The sequence below is a fragment of the Panthera leo genome, chromosome B4, assembly GCF_018350215.1.
Source record: "Panthera leo isolate Ple1 chromosome B4, P.leo_Ple1_pat1.1, whole genome shotgun sequence".
Taxonomy (NCBI): Eukaryota; Metazoa; Chordata; class Mammalia; order Carnivora; family Felidae; genus Panthera; species Panthera leo.
In genome coordinates, this window is record NC_056685.1 from 120,107,784 (window position 1) to 120,128,728 (window position 20,945).

A 20,945-nucleotide genomic window follows, 5' to 3' on the forward strand; every position below is an offset into this window, starting at 1 on the left:
TTAAGGAAAATAAATCCAAGGTATAGGATATCATTAAAAAGACAGCATTATAACTATGTCCTAAATAGGATTTTTTTTGCACTCATTCATTCATATTCTTCCAGGAAAGATTCACTGAATGCCAACAATATTTTGTGTATGGTGTTAAGCACAAAAATAATAAAATGTCTATAGATTTTTACTCAACACAGACACAAAGGTAGAAAAATGTAACTCAAGTCTAACAGAGACATCCAATTGGGATGTGGCAGTGCTTATATTTGGAAATTGAAAGGAAGTGGGGTGTTGAAGAGATCACATCATACTCTGGAAGGAAGGAAAAAGAAGGCCTCTCAAGTATAAAATGAGTGATGATGACAGCTACGGAGAGGACTAGAGAGCAAATGTAGTCCCCAAAGCTATAACACAGAAGGAAAGAAGAATCCGGGCTGTGGAGATCTGGGACAGAGGAAGAAACTGGTACACTAAGCGGTAGAAAAATCTACACATAGTAGTACAAGTACTACAAGTAGTTTCCAACAGGGGTCTACTTATGAAATAGATTATTACATGGTTATTAAAGACACTTAAATAAACCTGTAGAAACCTGGAATATGCTCATATCATCAAAGGGAAACGATGTAGGGGCGTGTAGGTGGCTCAGTTGGTTAAGTGTCCAAACTCTTGATCTTGGCTCAGGTCATGATCTACTGATTTATGGGATAGAGCTCTGTGTCAGCTCCCGCTGACCACACAGAGGCTGCTTTAGATTCTCTGCTTCTCTCTCTGCCCCTCCCCCACTTACTCTCTCTCACTCACACTTGCTCTCTCTCAAACTTGAAAAAAAAAAAAAAAAGAACTTAAAAGAAGGGTACAGGATGTAAATCAAATATGCAAAAGAAACACATACATTAAAAACAGGACGAGCAATACTATACTTACTGTTATGGTCTCAACTGTCCCCTCAAAATTGGTATGCTAACCCAGGGTACCTCAGAATATGACTGTATTTGAAGACAGAGCTTTTAAAGAGGCAATTATAGTAAAAATGAGTTCATATGAGTGGGCCCTAGTATATATAGTATGATCAGCATCATTAGGAAACACACACAGAGCAAAGACCACGTGAAAAAACAGCCATCCACAAGCCAATAAGAATTCTCTGAAGAGGGGCGCCTGGGTGGCTCAGTCGGTTGAGCGTCCGACTTCAGCTCAGGTCATGATCTCACACTCCGTGAGTTCGAGCCCCACGTCGGGCTCTGTGCTGACGGCTCAGAGCCTGGAGCCCGCTTCAGATTCTGTGTCTCCCCCTCTCTCTGCCCCTCCCCTGCTCATGCTCTGTCTCACTCTGTCTCAAAAGTAAATAAAAACAAAAAAAAGAATTCTCTGAAGAAACAACCCTGCTGACACTTGATCTAGAACTTCCAACCTCCAAAATTATGAAGAAATGAATGTCTTTTGTTTAAATCACCCAGTTGGTGGTGCTTTGTTATGGCAGCCCTAACAAATTCATACATTTATGTTTTAGCAGAAGTTGTCTCTAAACTGTAGACTCGTGGCCAGTTTTTTATTTTTGGTATATTCTTTTTTTAAATAACATAACATATATTACATTTACAATTATTTTAAAAGTTATATTTTTATAAAGTTGGGTTGCTTAACAAAGAGATGAAATGTAAGGACTGAAAATGGATCCCTGTACCTTTGTATATGTTTGAAAATTTTCATAGTGAAAAGTTAAATTAAACACAGTTAAACATAACCTAGCAATTCCATTCCTAAGTATCTAGGGGGCTAGGCTTTAAATTGCTGTAAGGAATTTAATGTTTTTATCAGAAAAAATATATATTATAGAATAAGATTACAATTCCTATGGCACGTGTTAATAAAAATGATAGAAATAAATAAACCTAGATTAGAAATCAGAAATCTTGGAAACTAGTCTTCATTCTGGAGAATTAGTAACTCAGTGATGCATTACTTAAGGAAAACACTTATTTGTAAGGAGCAAGGAGGACTGGAAACAATGGGATTCTCCAGTTACAGACAAATGGTTGTGAATATTATGGGAAGGCAGTGTAATATAGCTGCAGCCTGGGGGGAAGACACATGAATTCTGATTTAGAAGACCCACATCTCAGCTGTGCCATTTTACTAAGGTGCTAAGCAAATGTCTTAACCTTTTTTAATTTTCTCACTGTTTTGGTCAGGAAGGTAGAAAGGATAAACAAGAAATACACAAAAGACTGCTGAAAAGCATGAAGATGGTGAGAATTAGATCCCAAAACTTTGGCACAAACAAGGATTAAATAATTAAACAGTTAAAGAAAAGATACCATATAAACAAAGGCCAATTTTATTTTGAAAAACTATGAGATGAACTCAGATAATCGCATAGAAATTTAGCATTCAAAGAACACAAATGCATAATCATTTTCACTTTAGGACCCCAAAATAGCTTACAAATCAAAATTCATGTAATTCAATGTTCAAAGTAAAGACAAGTGCCAAAAGTTGTCCAAAATATACATTGTGCATAAAACAGCCAAAAAAATTCTCTATAGCTAAAAGAATAAATGCATTATTAATTTTTCAAAGAAATATAGAGTTTTATATAGCTGAAATATAAATAGGTTTTGACTAATGGAAAAAATGACCTTATTCTACAAAAAAACTAACTTTCGTAAATTCTTTCATTTAACAAACAGCTACTAGTAAAGAAATGAGTCAAGCCTCAGGGATAAAATGAAGCATGACTACTACATGATTCCCAACATTAAGGATGCTACAAGCTAGTGAGAGAAAAAAAAATATGAACAAACAGTAAGAACATGTAAGAAATGCTATATAGAGTTATATGCTAAAAACAATGAGAACAAGTGTAAAGAACAATGGGCTTTTGTTTCTTTTTTTCACATTTATAAAAGTTGAAAACAGCAAAAAAAACCAAAAAACAAAAAACAACTTTCCAAGTAATGGACAAATAATAACAAAACAGGAAACTCTCTTACTTGGAAAATCCTTTCCGTCTGGATAGTAATATTCTGTAAATTCTATATAAACAGCTGACATTTCTTGTGGAAGATACAGGGATTTCTTATTGCAAGAAATCATACTTTTGGGGGAAGAACGACACTGTTCTGCTGTAGAGACCTGAAAAAATAATTAAGTATATTGAAGTAACACTGAATAAAGCTCTTTCCCAACAATTTATGCCACATGGGCATCACTTCAAACTCCTAAAAGTACTTCAAATAATTAATTAATGGTTAATTTGCAATGCAAACTTTATTACATATTTAACTTCAAATTAAATTATTTTTAATAACACCAATCAACTATTCAGAAAACCTATAGCCCCTTTGAAGTATTATCAGTTACAAAATCAACTCTTTAGTAAGGTCCTTGCAAACTTATTATTGTAAGCCTTAAAATATCAGAGTATTTCTATTACAGAAGTAAGTAAATGGGAGAGTCAGGACACAGATCCAAGTCCTCAAGAATAGACTGCTTCCCTGGTAGGTATTTTACAGTAATTTGTTACCATAATTTATTATCATGAAAAAGTTAGCTATATACAGAGTTTTAGTCTGGGATAATAAAAAAATTACAGAAATAGATAATGGTGATGGTTGTACAACTGTGTGAATAAACAATGAGAATGAATGCACAATCAAAAATAGCTAAAATGTTATCAAGTCATTACATTATATGCTTGAAACTAATAATGTTACATGTCAATTATACCTCAATTTTAAAAAATGGCTGAAATGGTAAATTTCATGTTATGCATATTTTACATTAAAGATTAACCTAAAAATAACTACAAATTCTTCTGTCAAATAGTTTGATCACTTGGTTTTTTCTAATGTTTGTTTGTTTATTTATTTATGAGAGAGACAGAGCATGAGTGGGGGAGAGGCAGAGAGAAAGGGGACTTCAGGTTCTGAGCTATCAGCACAGAGCCTGACGCGGGGCTTGAACTCATGGACGGAAAGATCATAACCTGACCTGAAGTCGGACACCCAACCAACTGAGACACCCAGGCACCCCTCACTTACTGTCTTCTAAAAAGACTACGAGTTTTAAGGTTCTTGTTACACTTTTTCACTCTCCCCTGAAAATGGTGAATTTACATAAAAAATGTATATACTAATTTCCCCCAAAGTTCAACCAATAGTTTTATCAATTTCATTTATTTGTACTTGTTTAGTATATATTCAGGTATGTATCTCAAGGTTAACTTTTTTCATTCATTCAACAAACATGTATATTTCTCATATGAAGTAGAATATTTCTCTTGTATAAACTGCTAATAAAATCTTTGAAACCTTGTATAGACTTTATAAATTTAAGTCAGTTCCTTGCATTATCTAATTAAGAAGTTTTTCTTTGCATATGTGGAAACAAATCCTTTTCACCTCAAAGTATCAACTTATTTTAATAGACAATAGCTTACTTCCTTTTTCCTTCAATAGTTAAAAGGTTATTCAAATTGATATAAACATACTATTTTCTTTCAGTTATTTTTATTTGTTTTGTTCTGGTGTATTTGTATATGTGGGATTTTTTTTTTTTTTTTTAATATTTATTTACTTTTGAGAGAGAAAAGAGACAGAATGTGAGTGGGCGGGGGGAGCAGAGGGGGGGCGGGCAGACACAAAATCTGAAGCAGGCTCCAGGCTCTGAACGGATAGCACAGAGCCCAACACAGGGCTCAAACTCACAAACTGTGAGATCATGACCTGAGCTGAAGTCCGACACTCAACTGACTGAGCCATCAAGGTGCCCTGTGTATGTGGGATTTCTTTACTTTATTTCACCCTCAACTACTTGGGATTATGGGTGATTCACGTCTGCTCTTTCTATATGAATTTATTTACATCTTCTAGCTTCAAATAAGATGCATTATATATGGAATGTAAAACAAGAAGCCATTGTACAATAAGAAAATAATGCGTAATCAAGGCTTCTCAAAATTGGCATTACTGACATTTGGGGCCAGATGATTCTTGGTTTTGGCACTGCTAACAATGTGCAGTGCATTGTCACAATGTTTAGCAGCATCACTGGTCTCTACCCACTACTTGTCAGCAACAACCTCCTCCAGTTGTGACAACCAAAGATGTCATCAGACATTGCCAAATGTCCCCTAGGGTATAAAATCAACCCCAGTTGAAAACCACTGAGTAAAATAAAAAATTTTCAGATAAAACTAAGTCTCAAAGCCACAGACTCATCAAAATAAACCAGAACAATTAATAAATGATAACATGTTATCTGAAATTGTTTATTTTTAAAGAATGTTATAGTCTATTATGTTGGTCTCAAGGACTGTAATATTATACCATATTGTATGATTACAGCCTGAACAATATAATGGACAGAATTCTTAGCCATGAAATTATGTTCACAAGATAGCCAATACTCAGTTCAATAAGGCAAAAAAATATTTTACTTTCTTCCACTAAGAGCATTGTGTAATAAGGAATTTGATCTCCTAAGAGAGGTCTGGCCTTTGTTCCTGCTTCTGGGAAGTAATTCTAAATTCTTAGAATTCCCTATTCATGGTAGATCCCTGGGACAACTGACAGTTTATGCTTACAGTGATGACTAAGAGTGAGGTTGGCCATACTTGATAGTCTTAGTAGACTTCAGAGACTGGAGGCTTTGGGTCACCTGGTATCTAACAACAACTGAGTTCATCTATGAGGGTAATACTTCATGTATATTGTTATGTATACTTCATGTATATTGTTCTTTGTGCCCTGAGGACAAGGAAGTTCCACATTTGGAACCCTCTTAGCCCAATCCAGGTTCTCTTCCTATGGCTGAATCCAATTTATATCCTTCCCTGTAATATATGTAATTCTTAGTATAAATGTGCTTCTTAGCATAACTTATTTCAGTGAATTCTATTATTTATTCCAATGAATTCTTGAATCTGAAGGTGGCTTAGGGGAGACTCCCAAACAGTTGCTGTGAGAAGTCTTGTGCAGATTTGGCAGACTGGAGAACTATGCTCTTGACCTCACAGTTTGGTTAATTCTGTATAACCATATAAACAAAAATTAATGAATGGATATCTTCTATCCTGTCTAATTTAGCCATGTCACAAAACTGGCCAAGATGTTTTTAAATAAAAGAGTGGCAGTAGTTTATAATAGTTGCTTGCAGGGGCATCTGGGTGGCTTAGTCATTTAAGAGTTTGGCTCAGGTCATGATCTCACAGTTGTGGGATTAAGCCTCACCTCAGTCTCTGTGCTGACAGCATGGAGCCTACTTGGGATTCTCTCTCTCCCTCTCTCTCTGCCCCTGCCCCACTCTCTCTCAAAATAAATAAATAAACATTTAAAACAAAATATGAGTTGCTTGCAGAAGATGTTTTATCATAAGATTTAATTAAAAATGAATCATACCTGGTATATATTGAAATCTGCAAGTCTAACCACAACAGAACTAGACATTAACTTAGCTTTGGACTGCTGAGATAATACTGAAGGTGATCTGGAAGTCCCTTTCAGAGCCGAGTCTTTCTCTGTGGGAAATAAGAAAAAAACTTTCAATTTATGGCAAATGATTTTTAACAATCACTTTTTTGTTAAGACAGCTACTAGAAATACACATGAACTCTAATTTGTCAAACAAAATAATATATGTGAAAATACTTTATATATAAACTGATGCCGGAATTTGTTATTATAATGATTATTCTTTTGTGTGATTATTCCTTAAACATGAGTCATACACCACATTTAAGATTTTCTTATACAATAACTTTTACCAGAAATTCTTGTTAAAAAGAGAGACCTATCAGCCATTTAACAATCTCAAACATTCTAACGGGGTATTACTCTTATTGGTCATGTCAATTTAAAAAGTGCTTTTGGTCCATAAGCCTATGGTCTGAAGAAGGTGCAGAATTTTTAGACATTAATTAAATTTTACAGAAAATTTACAGAAAATATCCTATCATGATCACACACACACACACACACACACACACACACACTATCAGGGGAATGCCATAATGTTGTTATAGGTAAAATACCTGTTTGTGTGTGCTGGGGAGAGGCATGTGTTGGGGATTTAGGAGGTGAACCTACATTATGATCCTTTACAGCCTGCTTAAGCATTTCAACGTTGCACTCAAATTCATGTAACAATTCGTTGGCCCATCCATTTTTTGTTTTGGTTGCATCACTAAAATACATCCAATGATTACAACTATCTCCTGTAAAATGAATGACAGGTATTTCACTGAAAAATGCACAATTTTCATTTATTTTATTGTAGCAATGCTTCTAATGAGATTTATTTATTTCCCAAGGGTTTTTTTCTCAAGGGAGCACTCTTCAGCTATAAAAGATTTTAATCTTCCTAGAAAATTTGAGCAAAACATTTAGAATACACGCAAAGAGTGTCAAAAGGAAGTTATCTAGAGGTTTCTATCAGAAATCAACCATTGGTAGAACATGACTCAAAATTTCAATTACAAACAGTACTGCTGGTCAACCTTCACTGAATGCTCAAGTATCAAACATACCTCCATTAGAAAGAAAATATTACAGAAAATACTACCAGAAAAAAGTCCTTTCATCAAAGATTTGTTGTAAAGTGACAAATAAAACCTATCCTTAAAATGATGAGGATTATTAAAACACTTAAAAAACCAATGAAATTTCTCAAGATGGACATCAAGTCATAAAGATATAGATATATCTATACCTATATAAAAATTTTTGGAAGGAAAATAAAAAATTAGGATTATTAGGTTTCTCTGTAGCAAAAACTGAGAAAAGTAGTATGTAAATAAAAGGGTTCAGAAAATATTGTGCCCACCCAGAAACGCTATCTTTGGGTGGTACCTGGGTAGCTCAGTCAATTAAGGGTCTGATTCTTGATTTCGGCTCAGGTCATGATCTGCATCTTGAGATTCTCTCTCTCCACTCATCCCTCTCTCTCTGCCCTTCTCTCTGCTTCTCCCCTGCTCATGTGCACACACACTCTCTCAAAATAAATAAACTTAAAAAATAAAATAAAATCTATGACTAAGTTTCACCTTCCAAAATATGAATTATTTCTGTAGTTAAAAAAACTTTACATATGTGTAAGTAACTTACAAATCAGGAATATAGAATATATGACAAAGACTTCAAACAAAAATCAAATAGTATAACCTTTAAATTCATCAAGCACACATACAGAAATAACAAACAGAAGAAGGGTAAATTTGTGAACAGAAAAATTTTATCACTTCCTTAAAGTCCTGGAAAATTCCTTAAACTTGTTTTTCTTATTTTTGTTAATTAAAAAAAAAAAAAAATCCATACATCACCAAAATGCAGAGATGGGCATAAGGTCAAATTACTTAATTTGGCCATAAACTTATATATTTTGTTTTTTATTATTTGGGAGGAAAAAACCTATCAATATTTAATTATTAAAAAGTCTATTAATGTATCACTGCTCTGCCTTTTGGCTAAGATCACATGTAAAAAGTCTATTAATGAAATTTAGAAAACACAGAAAAGTTTTTTTAAAAAGTTCCTGGAATCCTACAACATGGCTGAAATCATTGTTATCCTTTTACTTTATTTCCTTTCTTGAGTTTTTAATATTAAAATATACTAATAATATACTGATTTTTAAAATTCAAAACATATTACTAACTTTTGTCACAATTAACAAAATAAAATAGCATAAAATATGTCCTCCAAATTCTGATTTTAACATTTAAATCAATAGAGTACTGCCAATTGCTAACAATTGTACTTCCTAATAATCTACATAAAACTCTATATAAAAATGCATAAATATTTTCTATGGCAATTGTATCTTCTTGGTGAAATACTACTGGGGAAAAATAACAAATATTTTGGTCTCTTTTTTTCCTTAAAAAGTTAAAGAGAAAAGAAAAATGCCAGTGGAGTACGACTATGCTCACCTCATCCCATGAATATAACTAGATTACCATCAAATCATCCTAAATGTCCCAGAAATTGACCTGAAGACTGGCAGAACAAATCCCACAACTAAAGGTAGAGAAGAGGCCACAACAAGGAAGCTACGTAGTGCAGTGACAGGGTTTGGGAGAGAAATGGATTGGATGGTGGCTGCTATGTTGGGGAGGGAGCCACAGTTGCTAAGAAGGGCTAGAGACAAACTCACACACAGAGGAGTGCATGGGGAAAATGAATCCCCACAGTAGTTGACTTGGAAAGCAAAAAGCAATTTCATGGCTTTTGCCAACCAGCAGGGCTTAAAGCCTGGAATTTTAAAGGTCAGCGTGCTTAGCTCTTGGAGAGCTCAGAAGGTACTGGAGCACCTCTTGTGAAGAAGTCAGGCAAACAACCCGCAAACATATAGCATGGAAACAGTAATCTGAAGAGCACCTGGAGCACACGCTGGGGAAGGTATTTGCTCATCTTGTATTGTGTACCAGAGAGATAGTGTTCACAGAGAAACCCCTCTGGGAAGAAAGGAATAAGCCAGCACCATTTCCCTTCCCCATCCCTCAGAATAAGCACGGGGTAACTGGTGGGAATCAGTTTAGTGCAGACATTCACTACCTAACTCACTTACACCAAGCCACACTCCATGCACTCCAGTGGAACTTGCCTCAGCCCCAGCACAGCAGACCCTCTCCCCTAAAAGACCAACCCAAACCCCTGCTCACACTGTGTCTCCCTACGTGGGAGTTTTGCAGAGCCTCGGTGCCAGCTGCAATGGCGACAGGCTTCATTTCACAAGCAGACCAGAACACACTTAGTTAAAATGTGCCATATTCAGGCCAGGGACCAAACACCGCCAGTGAGAGGCAAACAGAGCCCCTGCAGACAACTGGCCTGATGGATAAAGTGGCTAGGAAACAACAGCAAAGCACATGCAGCACATAGTGGAGACACTCCCAGAAGCACCAGAACCTGGGGAACAGGGGACACAAAACAGGGCACTCCATGACCTCTGCTTCATAAGACCATTACCCTCATTAACAGGAGATGTAGCTGACTTTCCTAACACAGAGAAACAGGCACAGAGACTTAGACACAATGAGAGAACAGGACAGGACACGACCAGAGATCTAAGAGAAACAGATACAAGTAACAAGCCAGATTGAGAATTTAAAGTAATGATTACAAGGATATTCACTGGACTTGAGAAAAGAGGAGGACATTCGTGAGACCCTTAACAAAGAGATATGGAATGACATAGCAGAGATAAAGGGCTCAATAAACAAAATGAGAAATACACTTGATGGAATAAGCAGCAGGATGGAAGAAGCAGGAGAAAAAAATTAGTGGCCTAGAAGACAGATTAATGGAAAGTAATCAAACATAACAAAAGAGAGAAAAAAGAATTATGCAAAATGAGAACAGACTTAGGAAACTCAGTGACTCGATCAAACATAATATTATAGAAGAGAGAGAGAATGGGGCAGAAAATTTATTTGAAGAAATAAAAGCTAAAAATTTCTCTAATCTAGGAAAGGAAACAGATATCCAGATCCAGCAGGCAAAGAGAACTCTCAAAATCAACAAAAGAGATCCACATCAAGACATATTTTAATTAAACTGACAAAATATAGTGATAAAGAAAAAAATTTTAAAGCAGCAAGACACAAGGAAACAGTAACTTACAAGGGAACACCTATAAGGCTACCAGGAGATTTTTCAGCAGAGGCTTTCCAAGCAAGATGTCAGTGGTATGATACATTGAAAGTGCTGAATTGGAAAAAATCTGCTGAGAATACTCTTAACTAAAGGAGCTCATGACCACTAAACCAGCCCGGCAAGAAATATTAAAGGAGACACACTGAATGGAGAGGAAAAACCAAAAGTGACAGTATGAAGGTAGAAAACACAAAAAAAGCAAAAATGAGTGTTTTTGTAAAAAATTAGTCAAGGAACTCACAAAATAAAAGACTGTAAAATATAAAAACATATATGTAAAGGATGGGGAGGAGAGGAGTAAGAATGGGATCAAATCTAAATGACCAAATTAATATAGATTGCTATCTGCAAAAGAGGTTATATACAAAACTAATGGTAACCATATCATAAACCAATAATAAATATGCAAAGAAAAAATAAAGAAATGCAAACATATCACTAAAGAAAATCAGGAAACCATGAAAGAGAAACAAAAAAAGATAGGAGAAAATCATCACAAATGACCACAAAAAAATAAAATGACAATGAATACACATCTGTAAATAATTACTTTGAATGTAAATGCACTAAACACTTCCATCAAAAGTCACAGGGTGACAGAATGCACAAAAAGAACAAGATACATCTATATGCTGCCATCAAGAGACTCATCTTACACCTAAGGACACCAGCAGATTCAAAGTGAAGAGATGGAAAAACACCTATCATGCAAATGGATGTCAAAAAAAGCCAGAGGAGCAATACTTATATGACACAAATCAGAGTTTAACAAGAGACAAAGAAGGACACTATACAATCAAAAAGGGGACAATCCAACAAGAAGATATAACAATTATAAATATTTATGCTGCCAACACAGTAGCACCCAAATACATAAAACAGTTAATTACAAAAATAAAGGAACTAATTGATAGTAATACAATAATACTAGGGGACTTTAACACCCCACTTACACATCAATGGACAGATCAAGTAAACAGAAAATCAATGAGAAATAATGGCTTTGAATGACAAACTGGAACAGAGGGATTTAATAGATATATTCAGAAAATTCCATCCTAAAACAGCAAAATACACATTTCTTTTCAAGTACACATGAAATACTGTCCAAAATAGATCTCAATGAATTCAAGAAGACTGAAGTCATACCATGAATCTTTTCTGACCACAAGGTTATGAAACTAGATGTCAACCACAAGAAAAAATCTGGAAAGAGCATAAAAATATGGAGGTTAAATAACATGCTACTGAACAATGAATGGGTCAACCAGAAAATAAAAGAAGAAATTAAAAAGTACATGGAAGCAAATGAAAATGAAAATACAACAGCCCAAAACCTTTGGGATGCAGCAAAAGCAGTTCTAAAACGGGAAGTTTATTGCCAAATAGATCATTCTCAAGAAGCAACAAAAATCTCAAATAGGCAACCTAACCTTACACCTAAAGGAGCTAGGAAAAAGAAGAAAAAACAAAACCCCAACCAGTAGAAGGAAGGACATAATAACAATTAGAGCAGAAATAAGTGATACAGAAAAACAAAGGAATGAACAAACAACAAAACCACAAAAGAACAGATCAATAAAACCAGGAGTTACTTCTTTAGAAAAAAATCAATAGAATTGACAAATTTCTAGCCAGGCTTATCAAGAAAAAAACAAGACTCAAATAAATAAAATCACAAATGAAAGAGTAGAAATAACCAACACCACAGAAATACAAATATAAGAGAATATTATGAAACACTACATGCCAACAAATTGTGGACAACCTAAAAGAAATGGATAAATTCCTAGAAACATATAAACTAATAAAACTCAAGCAGGAAGAAATAGAAAATTTGGAAGCAGCAAAGAAATTGAATCAGTAATCAAAAAACTCCCAACAAACAAAAGTCCAGGACAAGATGGCTTCACAGGTGAATTCTAACCAACATTAAAATAGAGTTAATACCTATTCTTCCCAAACTATTCCCAAAAATAGAAAAGAAAGTTCCAAATTCATTCTACGAGGCCAGCATTACCTTGATAACAAAACCAGATAAAGATACCAGTGAAAAAGAGAACTACAAACCAATATCCCTGATGAACACAGATGTAAAAATCCTCAACCATATACTAGCAAACTGAATTCAACAATACATTAGAAAAACCATGCAGCACAATAAAGTAGGGACTTATTCCTGGGTTGCAAGGGTGGTTCAATATTTGCAAATCAATCAATGTGAAATATCACATCAATAAGAAAAAGGATAAAAACTATATGATCATTTCAATAGATGCAGAAAAAGCATTAGACACAGTACAACATCCATTCATTATAAAAAAGCCCTCATCAAAGTAGGTTTGGAGGGAACATACCTGAACATAATGAACATATATGAAACACCCACAGCAAACATTTTTAATGGGGAAAGGTCAGGAACAAAACAAGGATGTCAACTCTCACCATGTTTATTCAATATAGTACTGGAAGTATTAGCCATGCATCAGACAACAAAAAGAAATAAAGAGCATCCAAATATGTAAGGAAGATGTAAAACTTCCATTATTTGCAGAGGACATGATAATATATACAGAAACCCAAAAGACTCCAGCAAAATCTGCTGTAACTGATAAACGAATTCAATAAAGTTTCAGGATAAAAAAGTCAATGTACAGAAATCTCTTGTATTTCTATACACCAATAATGAATAGCAGAAAAAAAAGTCAAAGAATCAATCCCATTTACAACTGCACTAAAAACCATAAGATCCCTAGGAATAAACTTAACCAAAGAGGTGAAGGACCTATACTCTGAAAACTATAAAACAATGATGAAAGAAATGGAAGATGACACAAAGAAATGGAAATACATTTCATGTTCATAGATTAGAAGAACAAATACTGTTAAAATGTCTATACTACCCAAAGCAATCTACACATTTAATACAATCCCTATCAAAAATACCAACAGTATTTTTCCCAGAACTAGAACAATCTTAAAATTTGTAAGGGACTAGAAGAGACCTCGAATAGCCAAAGCAATCTTGAAAAAGCAAAGCAAAGCTGGAGAGATCACAACTCTGGACTTCCAAGTTATATTACAAAGCTGTGGTAATCAAAACAGTATGATACCAGCACAAACGGATGCACAGATATATGCAACAGAATAGAAAACCGTCAGTTTTGAATCCCAGCTGCACGCCAAAGGAAAAACACAAGAGAGTTTTGACACAGGGCTAACTGACTTCCCTCTCTACTTTGTGAGGGCTGCCTAAATAGCAGGGGTTGAGATCCCCAGTCTGGGAATGAGAGATTGGGTGGCTTCATTTTCCCCCAAAACACCAACACGGTGGGAATTCAGAGAGCAACACAGCAGTCCCCGGGGGAGCAGGGACCCACCTACACGAACACCCTCCCACCCTGTGCCTGGCAACTGCTTATCTTCTGGGGCAGGGCTGACTCTGAGCCAAGGTAGCCACAGCTGGCCTCTCCTCCAGACCATCACAGCCACCATCTCCCAGGCACCAACAGACAACTCTTTTTTTTCTTTTGGAATCAGGATCATAGTTTCTGATTTCTTTTTTTTTGTCATTTCCTTTTATCTTTTTTTTTTTTTAATTAGGCTTTTTTATTCTTTTCTTTCTTTTCTCTTCTACTTTCTTTTCTTCTTTCTTTCTTTTTTGTTGGAATCAGCTTTATAGTTTTTTGTTTGTGGGGTTTTTTTGTTACCTTTCCTTTTCTCTTTTTATGGAATCAGGTTTTGCCCAACCTCTTTTTTCCCAGGTTACTTCAACAAACAAATCAAAGCACACCTAGTTAAAGGTCTAAACGCCCCCAACACTACAAGCAAAGAGCTCTGCAAAGAAATGACCAGTGGGAAAGAGCTGCCAAAACACAACAGCGAAGTACACACAGCATATACCTGAAACACAATCTGGAGTACCAGGCCCAGGACAGTGTATGACCCCTTTTTAATATAGTAGTGCTCAGCTGCAGGAATCATAACAAGCTTTTACAACATGCAAAGATAGAAACTTAGCTCAAATGACACAATGGAGGAATTCTCCCCAAAAGAAAGGTCAAGAAGAAATCACAGCCTGGGGATTTGCTTAAAACAGATATAAACAACGTACCTGAACAAGAATTTAGAACAAGTCATAAGACAACTAGCTGGGCTTTAAAAAAGCATAAAAGTCCCAGAGAAACCCCTGCTGCAGAGATCAAAGACCTAAGAACTAGTCATGATGAATTAAGAAATACTATAACTGAGATGCAAAATAAACTAGACAGTGACAGCAAGGACTGAAGAAGCGGAGGAGAGAATAGGCAAAGTAGAAGATAAAATTAGGAAAACAATGAAGCTGAAAAAAAGAGGGAAATTACTAGACACAAGGGGAGACTTAGAAAACTAAGTGTTTCCACGAAGCAAAACAAAATCTATACCATATGAGTGCCAGAAGAAGAGTGAGAGAAAGGGACAGAAGCTTTATATGAACAAATTATAGCTGAGAACTTCCCTAATCTGGGGAAAGAAAGGTATCCAAGTCTAAGAGGCATACAGAACTCCCTTCAAAATCAACAAAAACAGGTCAACACCATGACATACCATAGTGAAATTTGCAAAATACAAGGATAAAGCCAAGATACGTTAGCAGCCCAAGTATCCATCGATTGATGAATAAATAAAGGAACATGTAGTATCAATCTATAATGGAATATTATCAGCCATAAAAGAGAAAGAAATATTGTCATTTGCAAGGATATGGATGGAGCTAGAAAGTATAATGCTAAGCAAAATAAGTCAGTCAGAGAAAGACAAATACCATATGGTTTCACTCATGTGAAATTTAAGAAAGAAAACAAAGGAGCAAAGCGGGGGAAAAAGAGCTAAATTAAGAAACAGACTCAATTATAGAGAACAAACTGATGAGAGAGGGGGTGGATGGTGGTTGCATGAAATAAGTGATGGGGAATAAGGAGTGTACTTGTCCTAAGTACCAAGTAATATATGCAGCTGTTAAATCACTATATTGTACACCTAAAACTAATATGACACTGTATGTTACCTATTAAAATAATAAAAAATAAACATAAATTAAAATAAATACAAAATAAAATGAATTAAAAAATAATAAATACAAAAAGAAATGAGATAAATTGACTATATAACTTTAAGGCAAGATTTATGTCTGTTAAAGAAATTGTTATACATACCTGCTTTGTGATAAGGATAATAATCTATAGTTAGCTGTGTAAAAGACAGTTGCATAGCCCCTCCAGTAATACGTCTGTTTGACTCTGGGAAAATAAAAAATTTGGCATTGAGAGAAAGAGAAAGAAACATTAGCAAATATCAGAAACACTTCATGCATTGTACTTGCAGTCTAAGCAATGATTGTCTCTCTATTGTCATGAACAATATACATTAAGGAATTCAGGAAATGCAATGCAATCTAATTAGTATTACTGAGCCCCTATCATTTGCATTGTACAAAGCTAGAAGATGAGGGTACAAAAAGAGTAGAACTTTTATACTTAAACTCTAACCATATGCCAAATATTGTTTTGTTTTAAATACTTTAGTTATACTTATTTGCTCTTCCTCATAACCCTGAGATAAATACTATTATTATTATTATTATTTTCTAGACAAGTAAATTGAGACACAAACAGGTTAATTAAATAGACCAAGGTCTTACCAGGCAATAAACACAGAGCTTATTTTGAACCTAAGAAATGTTAACCACTATACTGTATCATCTTGTCTTTTATTGAAGAAGAACTTGAGTCTACTAGATTAGGTAGTTGTTCAAAGTCACATAGCTATATTAAGATTAGAAGCAGGTCACAACTCAGTGTAACTCCAACATAAAAATCAAATTTTAACACAGCATGGATAAATCAACTGCAAGTACAGAAAATACAAATTAAGATACAACCAGGTATGAATGAACATGATTCATTTCAGACCTTTCTGGATTTTAGAACAAATCTGTACCATGAAGGAAATACTTTGGTGGAGTAGTTTTCCCCTTAAAAAACATAATTCAGCTTATTCTGTGAGGGAGTATAAAGAGTGAGAAATGTAAAAAAAAAAACAAACAAAAAACTTGGAAGACACTTGTCTCTATTCTTTTGCTGATTACTTAACCTTGACCCCCTCATTTTGTTATGTTGGTTTAACTTTTTCATTTTCCTGTCAAATCAGTAAAGAAGATACCAACTTTAAGACAAATGACACAAAGGTAGACAAAAGAAAAGACAACAAATCCCTCTCTAAACTCCAAATCTTCCTCATCTTTTCCATTCCACCCTTTTATCTGGTCACTGGTACCTGGCTGCCTTATCTGATGAAGGCAGAGTAACTTCTGCTAAATATCCAAGGTCAGTCTCAGCTTTAAAAATACAGAGTAACAATTTTCACAGATGTAGACTGTGATTCAGGTCTGAGGTACAGAGGTCAGATATAGATATCTCTGTTTTAAAGAGATCCTCAAGCTCACCAAAGTTTGAGAACCACTGTCCTAGAAGTAGGACCACTCGCTAAACCCTTCCAACACTTATGGGCCGGGGACACTCTCCAACAGAGAGAAAGAAATGCAAGTACCTAGATTACAGAACCACAGATTTTCAAAGTGACCAAGAAGAGCTTCCTATTTCTCCATTACCTGTGTCTACTAAATTAAGAAAAGTAAGAGAAACAAAAGCGAAAAGTAAAGAAAACAAACTTAACTAACTGGAATTTGGCTTCCTAACCAAATTTTGGAGCATTACTGGAGAAGAGACGCAAGAAATGTTAAACAGCCACATAGTTGTGTTTACATGCAAATGGGGTCAGAAAAATGCAGATAGACCACCATGTGGAAACATATGTGCAAATAATTATGAATTGAGTATGGACTAAAATTTAATGTATACATAATTTCAAAATTATTAAAAAGTTAATTCAAAGGCAAGTCTAAGATTTCATCATCCTCTAAGGATGTCATCTATTCAGTCCTTGGTTTTTTTAAACTTAATTTTACTGTTAGCATCTGTAGCTAATAATTAATTGTGCTGAAATACTAACTACTAAAGCCAAAAAATTTCATACCAATATATATTGCTTAAAAATACAACTTTCATCTATGCATCTCATATGAATGATAAAATTATGACCAGTGATTGTACAAGACATATTATATATTACAAATGATAAACAATCCAGTTTCGTAGGAAATCCTAAAAAAAAAAATCAAAGTAGTTTGAAATAAGCAGCTTTTATTACCTTTTTCTTTAGCATGAATGTCATCGCATATGTGTAGATCTAGATGAGAAATCACTAAATGATGAGACGTTTCTTTAACATCAAAGTCATTGAATAGTTTCACAATTGCATCATTTAGATCAGGAGCATTTGAAGTCTGTGGTGTCTTCACTTGTTGGGTAGATGGGGCTACTGCCGAGCTCTAAAAGATTCAAAACTGCCTTATCACTACAAGTTAAATATTTGAATTTCCACAAACAAGAAAACTTAATATCTTTAGTAGTAAAGTCATGAAAAATAAGCTAATATATCTCTATTCATGACTCAATTCCCCCCCCAAATATTTTCTGAATTATATGGGAATAAAATTAAATCTAAAAATTGGAAAACTATACACATTTGAATATGAAACCAATGTTTAAAATACTTGAATAATTATATCTATATATTTATAGCCCTTATTTTAGAAAATATATTAACTATTAAAGCCAGCTTATTCAAATAGTATTAGCTCTACATATTAAAAAAGAAACAAACGTGAGCATTGTATATATCAGTTGTATACACTATTATATATCCTGTAGAAATAAATCACTTCTTTGCAAAAGTGCTTGTGATATTGTGTAGTACTGTAAGTGCCCTGATACCTCTCCAAAGTGATGTGGCATGTCCTTTGAACTTGGAAGAAGCCAGAAAGTGGAAGAGATTTATAAGAGACTGTGAGTTCAAGTTCTTTTCTCCCCAAAGTGAAAAAGTATAGAATAATGCTGAAGTGTAAAGACTTATGTGAACCTAATAGCCTAAAATGATTCTATATAAGTATACTGTAAGATCATCTTATCTATAAGCTACAAGACTGTACATGAAAATTTGGTAATAACAAAATGAAGACCAAATTTTTCATCAAGAAATATTAAAAAGTTTCTAATTAAGAACAATTCACTAATAAAAGTGTAGTTAGTTATGTATGAAAAATTAAAGTACATTTTGTATGTATACATATTTATACATTATCTATTAAGAACTACCTGTAAATGAATTTCAAAGTATACTCAGTTAAATGAGAATCTCTCAAAGAAAATGATTGGGACCCACAGTAATTAAAGAAAAGGAAAGATGAAATATAATTGTGAACCCTTAAATTCTAGGGGGCTCAAGAAAAATTCTTTCACTAATTAACTGTCAAACTAATTTCCATAAGAAAAATCACTTATGTTCTTCTACTTTCACAGCCTTAACAGACTACTATTTATGTCTACAATTGTACTATTTTGAAGAAAAACATTACCCTGTATTTAACCATGTTTTTTTATGTTCTTCATCAACATAAATACTGATATACACAAAACACAAACATTAATCTCCATAGAAACCTTTCTCTTAATGTTGTGGTAGATTCAGTTTTTACATGCTGTTTGGGGCCGGAGGGTGAGTGGGCATTATAAACTCTTTTGCCTAATGAATAATCTTAACATTTCCTGGTTTCCTGTGTATTCTTCCCTTTTAGAGAAGAAAAGGATGAAGCTAATCAAGTATTTATGATAGAAGATGGCTGTCAAGTTGTCAGGCTGAGCAAAGGAACACTGTCAACTACTTTACTCTCTAATCCACTCTCTTAGTCCTCAAATAATCAGGGCATTCTGTATGATACCTAAAGTAGTTAATGTGACAATGACCACCCAAGAAAGAAACTTGACGGTAATGAGAATGGTTAAGTAACTTTACCATGAAATATTAGGGAGCAACCAAAAATAAAAATTAAAGACTAACAACATGGAAGAAAATTGTATATATCCACTTACTACACACTTGCTAAAACTAAGAAAAATGCAGGTGCTGAGGCAAAAAAAACCTTTAAGGAAATACTTCAAAATGCTAACACTGGTTTTATTATGGTGATCGGATTACAGAACTTTGTCCTTTTTCTAGTTTCCTAATCTGTGATAATCTATACAAATATATCCACATGTTGTATAAGTAAGACCCACAGTAACATCAAAACTTTGTCTATTAGCCTTTAATTTCAATTACCATCTCTGTTATTGACACCCTAAACTACATAAATCTTCATTGCAAACTTTGACAGACTAGTGGTCATGATGGTAACACTTAAAATATTACTTCCTGTACTTCATTACGTTCTTTCAATTTCAAAATGGAACTCATTATTACCTTTTTTTAGCCTTATCTCCCTTAATCAAACCTGCTTCCTTCTTCTGCATTCCCTTTACTGGCTAATGGAACTACAAATTATCATTTGAAAATCCTCAGTTTTGCTCTTCTTCCTCAACTGATGAAACACTCAGATATCTCTCCCCAACTTGGTTTGTAGATTTCTTCTTTCAAACCATTACCAGAGGTTCAAGTTCACCCCTTCTTTAGACTGGTAATCTTTCTCTTCTTCAGTCGATCCACTATAATACCACCAAGCATTATTTGATTGTCCTTTTGTACTTAAAAACTTCCAGTGACTTCCATATGCCTACAGGAAAAAGTCCAAATTCTTCAACATATAATGAATGCCCTTTACATCTAGTCACCACATACTTCTGCCTGAACTCAGGCTACCGGCCCAAAAAATTACTCTGTGTTGCAGTTCAGTGTTATGTTCACTAAACTTAAAATTAGGTTCTCCCAGAGAAATGAAGATATCTCACTGGATAAATATTACTTATTGGTAGAATGATAAAAGGGTCACCATCAATTCCTTATTTATTTCTTTTTATGACTAAGAAAACTATTCATATAAATAGGTAGATTGCAATGAAAATGAGTTTTACTTTAGCAATATGGCATGATTCTTTGAACTCCTTCAAGTTACATGCCAGGATTCATGAAATGATCTTTAAAAAATTATTTTTAATAATCTAATAGCTAACATTTATAGATCCTACTTCAAATGTGTTGAAAGCAAAGAAGTGGGAGTGGAAATCACCTGACTTGTTACTTTGTTATTCATTAGTCATTCACTTCCAACATGAGTAACAATAATTCAAATTACCTCTGTCCTGTCACCCCAAACTTTTTAAGTTTTTCCTTAAACTGGACAGATCCATCATAGTAAGA

The 20,945-nt window shown here is 34.4% G+C and overlaps 1 protein-coding gene across 2 annotated transcripts in view; it reads right to left on the bottom strand.

The window, feature by feature from the left end:
* Nucleotides 1-20,945, bottom strand: part of UHRF1BP1L (UHRF1 binding protein 1 like) — a 111,272-nt gene that overhangs the window by 33,479 nt on the left and 56,848 nt on the right. For both annotated transcript variants that reach the window (XM_042947493.1, XM_042947494.1), the window contains 5 exons: nt 17,901-18,081; nt 15,848-15,931; nt 7,031-7,213; nt 6,399-6,517; nt 2,991-3,132 (listed from right to left, as the gene is read on the bottom strand). In XM_042947493.1, coding sequence (XP_042803427.1) covers nt 2,991-3,132; nt 6,399-6,517; nt 7,031-7,213; nt 15,848-15,931; nt 17,901-18,081 — 709 coding nt within the window. The remainder of the gene's footprint in view (nt 1-2,990; nt 3,133-6,398; nt 6,518-7,030; nt 7,214-15,847; nt 15,932-17,900; nt 18,082-20,945) is intronic.